Here is an 11,753-nt window from a genome sequence, read left to right on the forward strand (position 1 = left end):
TTCTTTAAGTGACCAGAAAAATCTCCCCTGAGAATTTAGTCACATGGTCCCTGACTGCCTTTGAGGAACATATGAAGAGATGAGCAGTTAACTGCTCTTCACTGACTACTGAATAATCAGAATAGCAAGTCACTACAAATATTGATAATTGTTTTGATTGAAGCAGTGTGAGGGCCACATGCAGCCATCTCTGCAATCTGTACTATATTGAAAGGACATTATTGTACAAAAAAAAATCTTACCAGCATAATTTCTGAAACAGAATTGTAAACACATGTGAAGAAGAGTTTTTTCTTACCTTGTCCTTGGCTATGGCTGGTGGCTGCTTTAAAACTTCTTTTACAGTCTGGATAACAGTTTCTGCTCTCATGACACTGATTGAACGAACCAATTCCACTAATAAAAGCTGTTCTTCACTGGCTGCAGGAATGACCTAGGTAATAAATCATTGTATTTATGTATGTATGTGTGTATATAAGTCTTTTAGGGGAAGTTACAGAATTAAGAGAGTATTTTATGACTTCTTCTTTTTTTAGATTTTATAGAGATGAGGTCTTGCTATTTTGCTCAGCCTTGTCTCAAACTCCTGTGCTCAAAGTGATCCTGGTGCCTTGGCCCCCCAAAGTGCTAGGATTACAGGCATGAGCCACCGCACACAGCCCTGGCCTCTATTTAAGTCCCTTTATTAAAGACCTCTTCAAGTCCCTTGACTACTTTAGGCAAATTTTACTTTTATTTTACATATATATATATATTTTTTTTGTTTTTTGAGATGGGGTTTTGCTCTGTCTCCAAGGCTGGCGTGCAGTGGCTCAATTACAGTTTACTGCAGCCTCAACCTCAGAGGTTTAAGCGATCCTCTTGCTTCAGCCTCCTGAGTAGCTGAGACCACAGGCATGCCACTATGCCCAGATAATTTTTTAATTTTTTGTGGAGACAGGGTCTCCCTATGTTGCTCAGGGTCAAAATTTATTTTTTTCTAATCAATACATGTTCATCACCTCAAAAAATAAAACAGAACAATAAGCTTTATTAAAAAAAAAATGGTATTGTCCTATATCTCTTCCCATGCCCCAAAGCAACCATGCTGAACTCCTTAAGTTCTTTTCCATTTTGTCTAAATAACATACAGTACTATTTTTCCTATTTCCTGATTTTCTTTTACACATTATCTATTCATTATTTTGGAAGACAAAGATGTAGCTCTCTCTTACACTTTTCTACCTATCCTGCCAACACTGTTGTACCGTATTTTTATTTAAATCCATATCTAATGTTCACATGATTATTTGTGGTTGCACTGTGTATTGTACTAGCATTGTATTTGTTTTATGGTACAACTTTTTGTTTTTCCTGGAGCTAATTGCTTTGTTTGCTTCATTTTCTCTGCACCTATTAAAAATTCATCCCTAAATACTTCAACTGTAAATCTCTAATTACATATTCAAATACTTCAGGTAATTAATTTGTATCTTTTCCTCCCTCTCTTTTTTCCTTGAGACATTTCTGTTAGATGTCTTTTTATTCTACCCTGGGTTGATACTCTCTAGGTTTGCTACACAGTGTCATCTTGATATGTCTCCTGTTACCATTATCTCAGAGATTCCCCTTGCTGTCTCTTTTGTGTTGGAACCCCTGTTTCTTGGATCTCCCGTCTTCTTCATTCTTGGTTTATTCCTCCTCTGGTGGACTTACATCTTCCAGTAGCCGCGAAAAAGTGAACTGATAGCAATTTTCCTTGCTGCTGTTGTTGTTGTTGTTGAGACATTGCATAGCTGAAAATGTTCTGAGTGACAGTTTGGCTGGAGATAGAATTATGGATTGAAACTACCTTCCCATCAAAATTCCCAGTGTTGCTGTTAACAAATCTCATCTTTATTCTTTTGAATGTGACCAGTATTCTTTCTTCAGAAGATTTTAGGATCTCTTCTTTATCTCCAGTGTTCTGAAATTACATGCTAATCTTTGTGCAGATCTCTTTTCACAGTGCTACGCACAATCTGGAAACGTATTTATTTCATTCCTGAGGAATTTTATTGTATTATTTCTTTGTATTTTTCTCCTCTTGTTTTTAAATTCTGCAGAAAGATACTGGGTCTCTAGTATCACTTCTCTAATATTCTTATCTCTTTTCTCCTGTTTTCCATATCTTTAAATTTGTATTCCATTTCTGGTATTTATCCACTTTCTGTTCCAACCCTCCTAAAAATATTGCTTTGTTTCTGCTGTAGAATTTTTAATATCCATGAAAAATTTTAATTTTTGGAATGGTCTTTCCTATACTCTCCCTTTCTACCTCTTGGTCTCACCCACTGAAGGACATTATTATTATTTACATTTTCTTCTGTTATCTGCATTGTTTGACTTTTAAAAATCTAGCTGTTTCAGTCTGTCTATCACATTAGAGACTTTATGTGACTGATAATCCTTGGCTCTCTATTTAAATATGAGGAATAATAATATAGCTAATATTTACACAGTGATTATTAAGTGCTAGGTGTTGCTCTATGTGAATTACATAATATCAGCTATAATATACCTGATAATCCTCCTGCCTCAGCCTCATGAGTACCTAGGTCTACAGGCACATGCCACCACACTTCACTATTTTTATATTTTGTAGAGACAGGGTCTCATGAGGTCTTGAATTCTTGGCCTCAAGCAATCCTCCCACCTTGGTCTCCCAAAGTGCTAGGACTGTAGCTATGAGCCACTGTGCCTGGCTTCAACATGCCATGTTAAATCAAGTGTTCTTTACTGCTTCTAAGTAGTACAGGATTTAAATTTTCAATGTGAGTGCTATCTACTACTGAATCTTCACATGCAAATAATGTAATATGGTGTGAATGTTTATTTTGATTACTTTAAAAATGTAAAAGCACAAAAATAAATCAGGAATTGTTAGGTGGAAAAAAATCATATTTTTTATATAAATGTAAGTTATACAATAGCCTTACTATTCTAATGTACCGTGATTTGTTTTCAATATAGAGCATTTCTCTTGAGCTTTGAAACTCAGAAAGCAACAAAATTCACATACATAACTCAGCTAAGACCAACGGCAAAGTGAGACCTCATCTCTATGAAAAAAAGTAGAAAAAAAAATTTGTAAATTATATTTAGAAACAAGAACTCTTTGAATTATCATATCATAATAAACTACAGTCAAGATGAAAATTTTTCTCCATATCCTTGCTTTGGACCCTAAATGACTAGCACTTAAAAAATATACTGTACCATATTACCATTTCTATTTAGTTTTAATATCATACTAATTTCCTTTCATTTCCACATAATATCTTTTATATTTGACCTCAAATTTTATTTTTATCTTTATTTACTTATTTTTTTGAGACAGGGTCTCACTTTGTTGCCCAGGCTGGAGTGCAGTGGCGTGATCTCGGCTCACCACAACTTCCGCCTTCTGGGTTTAAGCGATTCTCCTGCCTCAGCCTCCCAAGTAGCTGGGACTACAGGCGTGTGCCACCATGCCCAGCTAATTTTTGTATTTTTAGTAGAGATGGGGTTTCACTGTGTTGGCCAGGCTGGTCTGGATCTCCTGACCTCATGATCTGCCTGCCTCAGCCTCCCAAAGTGCTGGGATTACAGGTGTGAGCCACTGCACCTAGCCTTGACCTCAAATTTTAATCAATACTTAAAGAAATTAAGGCAACAATTTATCTAAACCTGTCAACAAACTTTTGCTTTACACTCCAATCTACCCCAGCACCACTGCAATATATGGAGAAGTGAAAATTAGCATGTACTCACCAAATGCAAAACAAAAAGTGCCAAATGTCTAAATACATACCTTGGTCCTGGTGGTGGTTTTATTCTGTCTTCTTTCATTCCACACAAATGCAATGGCAGCCATAAAGTGAACACCATGATTCATTGAAATGGGGCCCAACAATTCAAGAATCTGTTGTCTCAAGTTCTAAAACAGTTTGAAGCAAATGAAAGTGAAATTTAAAAAAAATGAAAACATTTACAACTAGACTGCATTTTTGGTTTCTTTGAAATAATATAGTACTTACAGGTTTTACTATATAAATAACACTAGAGGAAACTTTAATAACATTAAGGGCTACAACATGACTATAATTCTGAAAGAAAAACAAATCCTATAAAATGACCGCTACCAATCAGCCAAATACAAGTCTATTCACTGTGAAAAGATACTAGAAAAACACAACACATATAAAATTCGACTTAGCAGGTTTGACATAGAGTCCTTTAAAAAAAGGTGAGGGATTCTATAATTATAAAACAACTTCTGTTTTATTTAAGTAAAACAAAACATAAAAAGTATAGCTTAATCCAAGCATCAAAACTTAGATCAAATGTTCTAATGGTTCCCACCCTTATCCTTCTCCCAATTCCCTATGTGTTCCCTTGGATCCCAGATCCAGGTGGTCTGGTCTAGGAGTAAAATTAGGTTATTGAAGGATATCAATTTGACAACTTGACATGGCAAAGCATTTGGAAAATATCAAGCAAGGAAGAAAAAAATTAAAAATCAATAATTAATCCCATCATCCTGAGATAATTACTGATAAAATGCAAACTTTATTCCTTTTTCTACAGATAACATTTTTTATATAACCGAAAATACGGTATTTGTTCAATTATGTAACATCCCCGGTTTCACTGAGCTTTTGAGCCCTTCTCCATCCAATAAGAATTCTTCAAAACCATGAATATTAGTGGCTATGTAATGAAACACTGAAAGGATAATTTAAACATTCCCTAATTCATTGTTTAGGATCTCTCTTTTTTCTGCCATTAAATAATACTATAATGAACACTTTGTATATACATCTTTGTATAATTTCAATTACCTTAGAATTCACTCCTAAAGTAGATTACTAGGTCAAAGACTATGAAATCTTTAAAGCTGTCTGTACATATTGCTAAATTGTTTTCTAGGAGGGCTTTGCATATTAAAATCTCAATTTAAAATGCCCTAAAAAAAAGGAACAAAGTTCTAACATGTATGAATGAACCTTAAAAATATGTCACGTGAAAGAAGCCAGACACAAAAGACCAAATATTATCATTCCCTTTATATGAACTTTTTCAGAAAAAGCAAATCAATATATGGAGAGAATAGATTAGTGGTTGATTGGGATTAGGGATGGGAACAGGGAGTGAGTGCAAATGGCCACGAAGAATCTTTGTGGTAAAGCACATATTCAAAAATTGGACTGGTAAAGGATATATGCAAAAATTTACAAAGTTGTGAACTTTGTAAATTTACTAAAAAAATTACTGAATTGTATACTTAAAAATGGGCAAATTCTGTGACATGTCAGCCATAGCCCAGGAAAACTGTTAAAAATTATTTGATAATTAATCTATGCAGGGTCCTGTAAATACTACACAAATTATTGACATATTCTGAATATAATCTTTGGGAAGGTCCTCAAACAGACTTCTGAGCTCTACATATTAAATATGAATTGTCTAACCTTTGTAGCTCCAAGATTAATAGTGGTAACAGATGCGGATGCAGCAATAATCATCTTTTCTGAAGAATCGGCTTGATGCAGTATGCTCCAAAGCAGTGTCACAGAGGACATGATCATATGAAGGATTGAGAGGATTCCACTGCGTGCTTCAAACAAGTGTTTCTGGTCTACACTGACCAAAAGCTATTAACAGTTGGGGGAAAAAACCTCATTACTTACTGAGATTTACAAATGGAAATATATTAGACCTCATAGTCTTTCAAAAGAAGTCAAATATTTATGCAGTCTTACTTGGTGATACTGTGTAGTTGGATCCAACAAACAGTAATGGATAATGGCTGTAATCCCTTCCAAAAGAGTAAGAATCATATCTGGTGGAATAACTGATGCCATCCACAGAGGCCTGAAATAAAATGCATTCATTTAAACACAAGTTTTATGATAGTATAGTTCATATTTTATCACTAGGAAATACTCACAATGTGTCAGGTACATAGAAAATGTGCAATAAATACTAGATTAATAAATGGCTAAAAGAATAAATCAGGGTCTTTTATTTCCTAATCTACAAAATAAGTGAGTAGGACTAAATATACTAGAGTTCCTCTTGGCTAAAGAATTCTATACAAAATAAACACATGATGGCCAGTGAATCTCTAGCCACTGAGGAATGGCAGGCATATTAATATTAAACAACAAAGGCAGTTTTCTTATTATTTTACATGTGGAAACTAAGGTTATTCTGAAAAATGAGATAGTCTACTGGAACTAATTTTTCAGACTTCATTTTGAGCATGGGGACTCAGATTGAATTTGCCACTAAACCATGAATATCCAAAACAAAAAACAAAATTGGATGGAAAAGATTTGTAAATTTAAATTATTTTCAGTCTAAAACTGATTTGCACTTAGATAAAGCAGACAAAACCCGGGAAACCCTTTCCTAAGCTTCCTATTAGTTTTGCCAGCTCAGGCAAGAAGAACAGTGAAATTAATTTCAGTCCTTGGAAGAAAATAAGCCTGTTTAAATATTCCTTCCCTTTTCCATTCTAGATTCTTTTATTGATACTCTTCCTCGAGCCACATTTTTTTTGGGGAAAATAATATACTATTTGTAACCTACCAAAAGCCACTAATTTATTTACTCAAGTTGTGACAAACTTTCCAGACATTAAGCAGTCATTTATTTAAAAAATTTCAGTACCAATAAAGTTAAAAGTCACCTCTTACCTACTGTCAGATAATCCTGTTTCGTATTTGTACTGCTGAATTAGATTATCTAGATTTCTGCACAGTTGTAGTGTCACAGAAACAACTACTCTCTGTAGAACTTTTCCCATGTAAGGCAGAGTAGATGTGATTAAACCGATCCATTGTGGGTGCATCTTACATGCACAGTGCTGATGCAAAGCTCGTATCACTGCACAGAGGAACATGCCTTGACACGTGATTGGCTGAGCATGCAAATACTGAAGAGAAGTCATGGGTTGATGGGGACTGATGTGTTCCAAGTCAGATATACCAAAATCAAAACCTGTTTCATTCTCTTCAGGAATAGTCATTACTCTGTGTTCTAGAACAATCAGCCTCTGAAGCACCTTAAGAAGTTGTGACTGCAACGTGCTGCCATTGTCAAATTCATCCTCTGAAAAATTAATAAGGCTGTCCTCTGAGAAACCTTCTTCCACAGCAACCATGTTCTTACCTGCCATTTTTTCACTATGCCATTTCTGAGCACTAAAGATAGATGACAGCAAACAATGAAGAATCACTTTCTGAACTTTGCACTTAGATAACATATCAGAAATAAAACTAGGGAAACCCTTCGCTGAGCTTTCTATTACTTTTGCCAGCTCAGTGAAAAGTAGTGTCAGAATTTCTATGCTCATCATCTGCATGTTTCGATTGCCTATTAAATCTTGTGCAGTAACCTTGACATGGGTTGGGTAATGGCTACGCATGTAATATAGGCAGAGAGAAATAAGAATTTCTATGTACATAGAACTCCGGAAGTTATGATTTGAGTCCACTGGAATGTGACTATAAAAATCTTTGCCCATAACAGAAATCCGGTGTCTGGCCAATAGATTCTGAAGGAGAGACAACTGAGGAGTATATGCATTATTTACACTAGTAGTTGAAATGGCATTTACAAAAGCTATAGGGTTAGTTTTCAAGATGGCTTTGATGGCAGAGAAAGCATACAAAGTCCTGGATGAATCATACAACTGGAGATACAGGAGCACATGTTGATAGAGAGGATGAATGTTGAAACTGGGAGATTTCCGAGATCCTGGAGAACCCATGTCACTTTCAATTTCAGAAATGTCTCCATCTCCACAGCTATACCAGTTCTCTAAATCCAGACCATCACTAAAGAATACACTGGTTTGTTTGAGTTTTTCATTGGAAGATTTTTTCTTGTCATCATCCTTTTTTCTGGCAAGTTTTACTTTAGGTTTTGCTCCTGGTTGTTTACCTGACTCCTTAACTATTGTTTCCTTCTCCGAAACTTTTTCTGATAATTTTTCTTTGAAGCTGAATTGAATACTACTGTGACTCCTTTGTCTAGATTTGGTTTCTATGGAAGCAAAAGAAGAGTCATGAAGAGTGTGTGTGGTTCCTGAAATACAAGGTGAGGAGCTATTCCTGGATATTCCATTTGCCACACACTCATGGCCTCTCTCTGCAGACACAGACAGAAACTGAGAACTTTCATTACTCAGCAAAACATTCTGACTCTGTTGAATAGAGTCATCTTCAATTTTAATTGTCTCTTCATCTGGATCTATATCACTGCACTTTGGGGGCATAGCTTCAATTTCTAATTGAGATGTAACTGATGCAGATTCCACTTCGAGGCCACTTACAACTTTACATATCAGGTCAAACACTACCTGCTGAACATCATCATCTGGGGAGCTTTCCTTTAGCATTTGAGAATCCTCTTGGGCATTCACGGTTTCAGGATCAACTTCATAACTCAAGTTGTCCCCTGCAGAGGACTGTGAACATCCCGAGTCAGAACTCTGAAGTATTTCTATCTGTTGGTCTGGAAGATCAAAATCAGACACAACCATTGGAATTGTCTCACTGCTGGTACTTAGGAGGGAAAGTCTGTCACTTAATGGATTCACAGTGAGACTAAAGTTCTCTATTTCATCCATGGTAAGTGGCTTTTCACCATTTCCTTTCGATGTGATGAGTTGTACTTGGCTCACTGATATATGAGAAAAACAGTAAAAGAAGAAAAATGCAAAATGCATTAAAATAATTGAAATGTAGACTGATCAAAATTTTTAATCATTAGTGTCATCATCTACTTATATTTTCCTACTAAAATTACATTTTATTTTATTGCAGGTGAAAATTTTGTTTTATTTTTCCTCCCTAATACCTCACTTTAGTTATGCTGTTTCTAAACTCTCTAAAGAGTTTAAAATTAGCAGCAAACCACAAATATATAATTAATTTCTGTATTTCTTAGGTGGCATACATTAATGATGTTCTTCTTTTAGAAAAGGTGGAAGGCTTAGTGACATACAAAATAGTACATACCAAATGCTAGCAAATTTAGGGAAAGAATCATGATACCATTGATGAGATCTGGCACTGATCTCAGAGAGGAGGTGAGAATTCAGCAGAGTTAGATAAAGCATTAACAGAAAGACACTCTGGCAATAAGCAGGGTCATACAAATTCTTACAAGATTCAGAAGAAGCAGTGGAAAAGAAGCCAGAGAGAGGAACCAAGACTCTGTAGAAACGCACTAGAGATGAAGCAGGAATATGACAGTTTGGTTTCAGCTTCATCACTTACTAGCCATGAGACTTTGAGAAAGCCATAGTCTTCCAGGCATCAGCAACCTGCTCAGTAAAATGATCTTTTCATTACAGACCCACAGGGTTTGTCAAGAGACAAATGACATATGCGAGAGTCTTTTGTCCCTTAAATAAAATAAGGGGACATTATCACTGTATAGAAGGCATCACTCAACAGTTTATAACGTATGGACTTTGTAGTAATATAGTAACAGTGAACATTTAGGCATGTCACAAACATGTCTACATCTGATGGTCATAATAAAACCTTGAAAGTTGGGCATTATTCTTCTCCTAAAAGATGAGGAAAATGACTCATGAAATACAAAATGTGTATTACACGTTTACTATAAATTCCCAATGAAGTATCTACAGAGCCTGTAGGACCAGAATTGCTAACTAAGCTCTAAAGATATTTCCATCAAAACTGAAGAATGTCTCTAACCAGAGCTGTGCCTGATTCCTGCCCTGAAAAAGTCAACTGAGAGACCCACATCCTCTACGATGGTCATTGACACAGTACATTCTGACATGGTCCACACAGCATTGCTAGTGCATGAGGAGGGGAGAAAATAAGCCCATGGAGAAAATCTCACATGCAGTTCTTCCACCAATTACTGTTATATTCACTTATTTTGATAATTCTAAATAAAGCTGTCTACTTCTATGTGATATTCACCATTGCTGCAGGCAAAATTTTGCATGAAATGCTTGTCATTGTCCTCTCCTGGATAACAGGGAGCCTTATTCCAGTAACGTTCTGCTTGTACACGCTGTACTGAAACCCTCTGAGTTTTTGGATGAAGCAGGAGCAATAGCAATGGTTCCAAAACTCGTGCAATATCATGTCTTTGTAGGACTTGGTTCAGCCAGGCTTGTCCCACAGAGCTAGTAGAACCATCGAGACTGTTAAGGCTATCTAACATGATGAACAGTGACCTAAAATAAACACAAATAATTAAAGAACCAAACATCTACCTTGTCACACTCTTTTATAAAATCAATAAATTGGGTTTCTTACTTTGAATTAACTATTTTGAAGTAGTCATACTTCAGGATAAATTTTGATCATAGCATTTTAATAATCTTAATCCCAATAGTCTCAGTAGGCATAAGAAAGGAAAAAAACTTTTGCCCTTCTAAAAATATACTTATGCTTTGAAATTTCACAAGCATACATTACTAAGATTAATACTGAAGAACTGAAAAAAAATATGATTAGTCTTGTTTTAGCAACATTTTCCTGTTCATATTATCAAGCACTGAGCCTTCGGCAAGTCAGTATTACTCCATGTTGATCCATGTTCCTCTGCTCACACTATCCCTGTGAGTCAAAGCTATGTGCTTAATTCAAGGCAAAATCTGTGAATGGTATGAAAGTGTGCTTTGGAATCAGAAAAACCCAAGATTCAAATCTTTTGTGTGGTGTTTGGCAAGTAACAACTTTTCCTGACCTCTATTCCCTCACTTGTAAAATTAGGAAAGATAGTTGTCAAATAAGAGATGATTATTTATAAAGTAAAGGTTCAATATATTCAATACACTGTAGGGGTTCAATATATGGTTCAGTATCAGATCACTTAAAAATGGTAATGCTGGTTGAAAAGCACCAGCTGAAATAACGTTCAGTAGAGGACAATTCTGATCCTGAGCTGAGCTTGAACACAGATTCATGGCCACCACTATGAGACCGGCTGGTGAGACTACCTTATGACAATATGTGAATCCACCTAAAAATGGCAGCTCCTTGGAATTTAATGCAGATCTGATATCTGAAGTCACCTATGTAGTCCAGACAAAAACCAAAACCACTCTCAGGCAGCTACAAGTTCTCTGGATTCATGGAAATAATTTGTTAGTGTTTTCGGCTATAGATTTTAACAAATCTAGTTTAGGCAGAAGATTGAAAATAATTGCTTGAGAAACACATAATCTACTATTTATATGCAGTTTCACTAAATGTGAATATAGACTCAAGAAAGCTGTATCCATTGCATTATCATTCTAAGTAATGCACCTAGAATGCTGCCTGACACTTCGTAGGAATGTGATAAATAGTTGTCCAAGGAAGGGAAGGGAAACCAGGTACTCCAAAACCAGAAAGTAAATATCTGGTGGATGAGTAAAAATGCCATGCATTTTAATACAGTTTATGGTTTTCAAAATAATAAATTCTCTTTATAAAATTTATAAATTGCTATCTCCTACACTTGCCAAGCTAGACAGTAGACTCAAGGAAAGAGGCAACATTAAGATATCTTACTGTGAAATCTTAATATAAAATGTAACTGACCTGTCAAAAGAACGTACAAAAGATGAAGATTTATTTATATGGAGATCTCTCGTTAGATGCCAAAGAACTGCAAACTTGGCATGTGCTTCCATCCTTATTTTCTGAGGAGAAACATGGGAGCTTAAATTATGTTCTTCTCTCTTGAAGATACTAAGTGATTTTAGTAAA

General features: G+C 35.6%; 1 protein-coding gene across 12 annotated transcripts in view; it reads right to left on the bottom strand.

Annotated features, from left to right (window-relative positions):
• DOP1A (DOP1 leucine zipper like protein A) overlaps positions 1 to 11,753 on the bottom strand; it is a 126,157-nt gene that overhangs the window by 23,080 nt on the left and 91,324 nt on the right. For all 12 annotated transcript variants that reach the window (XM_071096796.1, XM_071096795.1, XM_071096800.1 and 9 more), the window contains 7 exons: positions 11,586 to 11,686; positions 9,972 to 10,231; positions 6,702 to 8,691; positions 5,763 to 5,874; positions 5,472 to 5,654; positions 3,812 to 3,937; positions 299 to 433 (listed from right to left, as the gene is read on the bottom strand). In XM_071096796.1, coding sequence (XP_070952897.1) covers positions 299 to 433; positions 3,812 to 3,937; positions 5,472 to 5,654; positions 5,763 to 5,874; positions 6,702 to 8,691; positions 9,972 to 10,231; positions 11,586 to 11,686 — 2,907 coding nt within the window. The remainder of the gene's footprint in view (positions 1 to 298; positions 434 to 3,811; positions 3,938 to 5,471; positions 5,655 to 5,762; positions 5,875 to 6,701; positions 8,692 to 9,971; positions 10,232 to 11,585; positions 11,687 to 11,753) is intronic.

This window comes from Macaca nemestrina, chromosome 5 (genome assembly GCF_043159975.1).
Source record: "Macaca nemestrina isolate mMacNem1 chromosome 5, mMacNem.hap1, whole genome shotgun sequence".
In the NCBI taxonomy this organism is placed as follows: domain Eukaryota; kingdom Metazoa; phylum Chordata; class Mammalia; order Primates; family Cercopithecidae; genus Macaca; species Macaca nemestrina.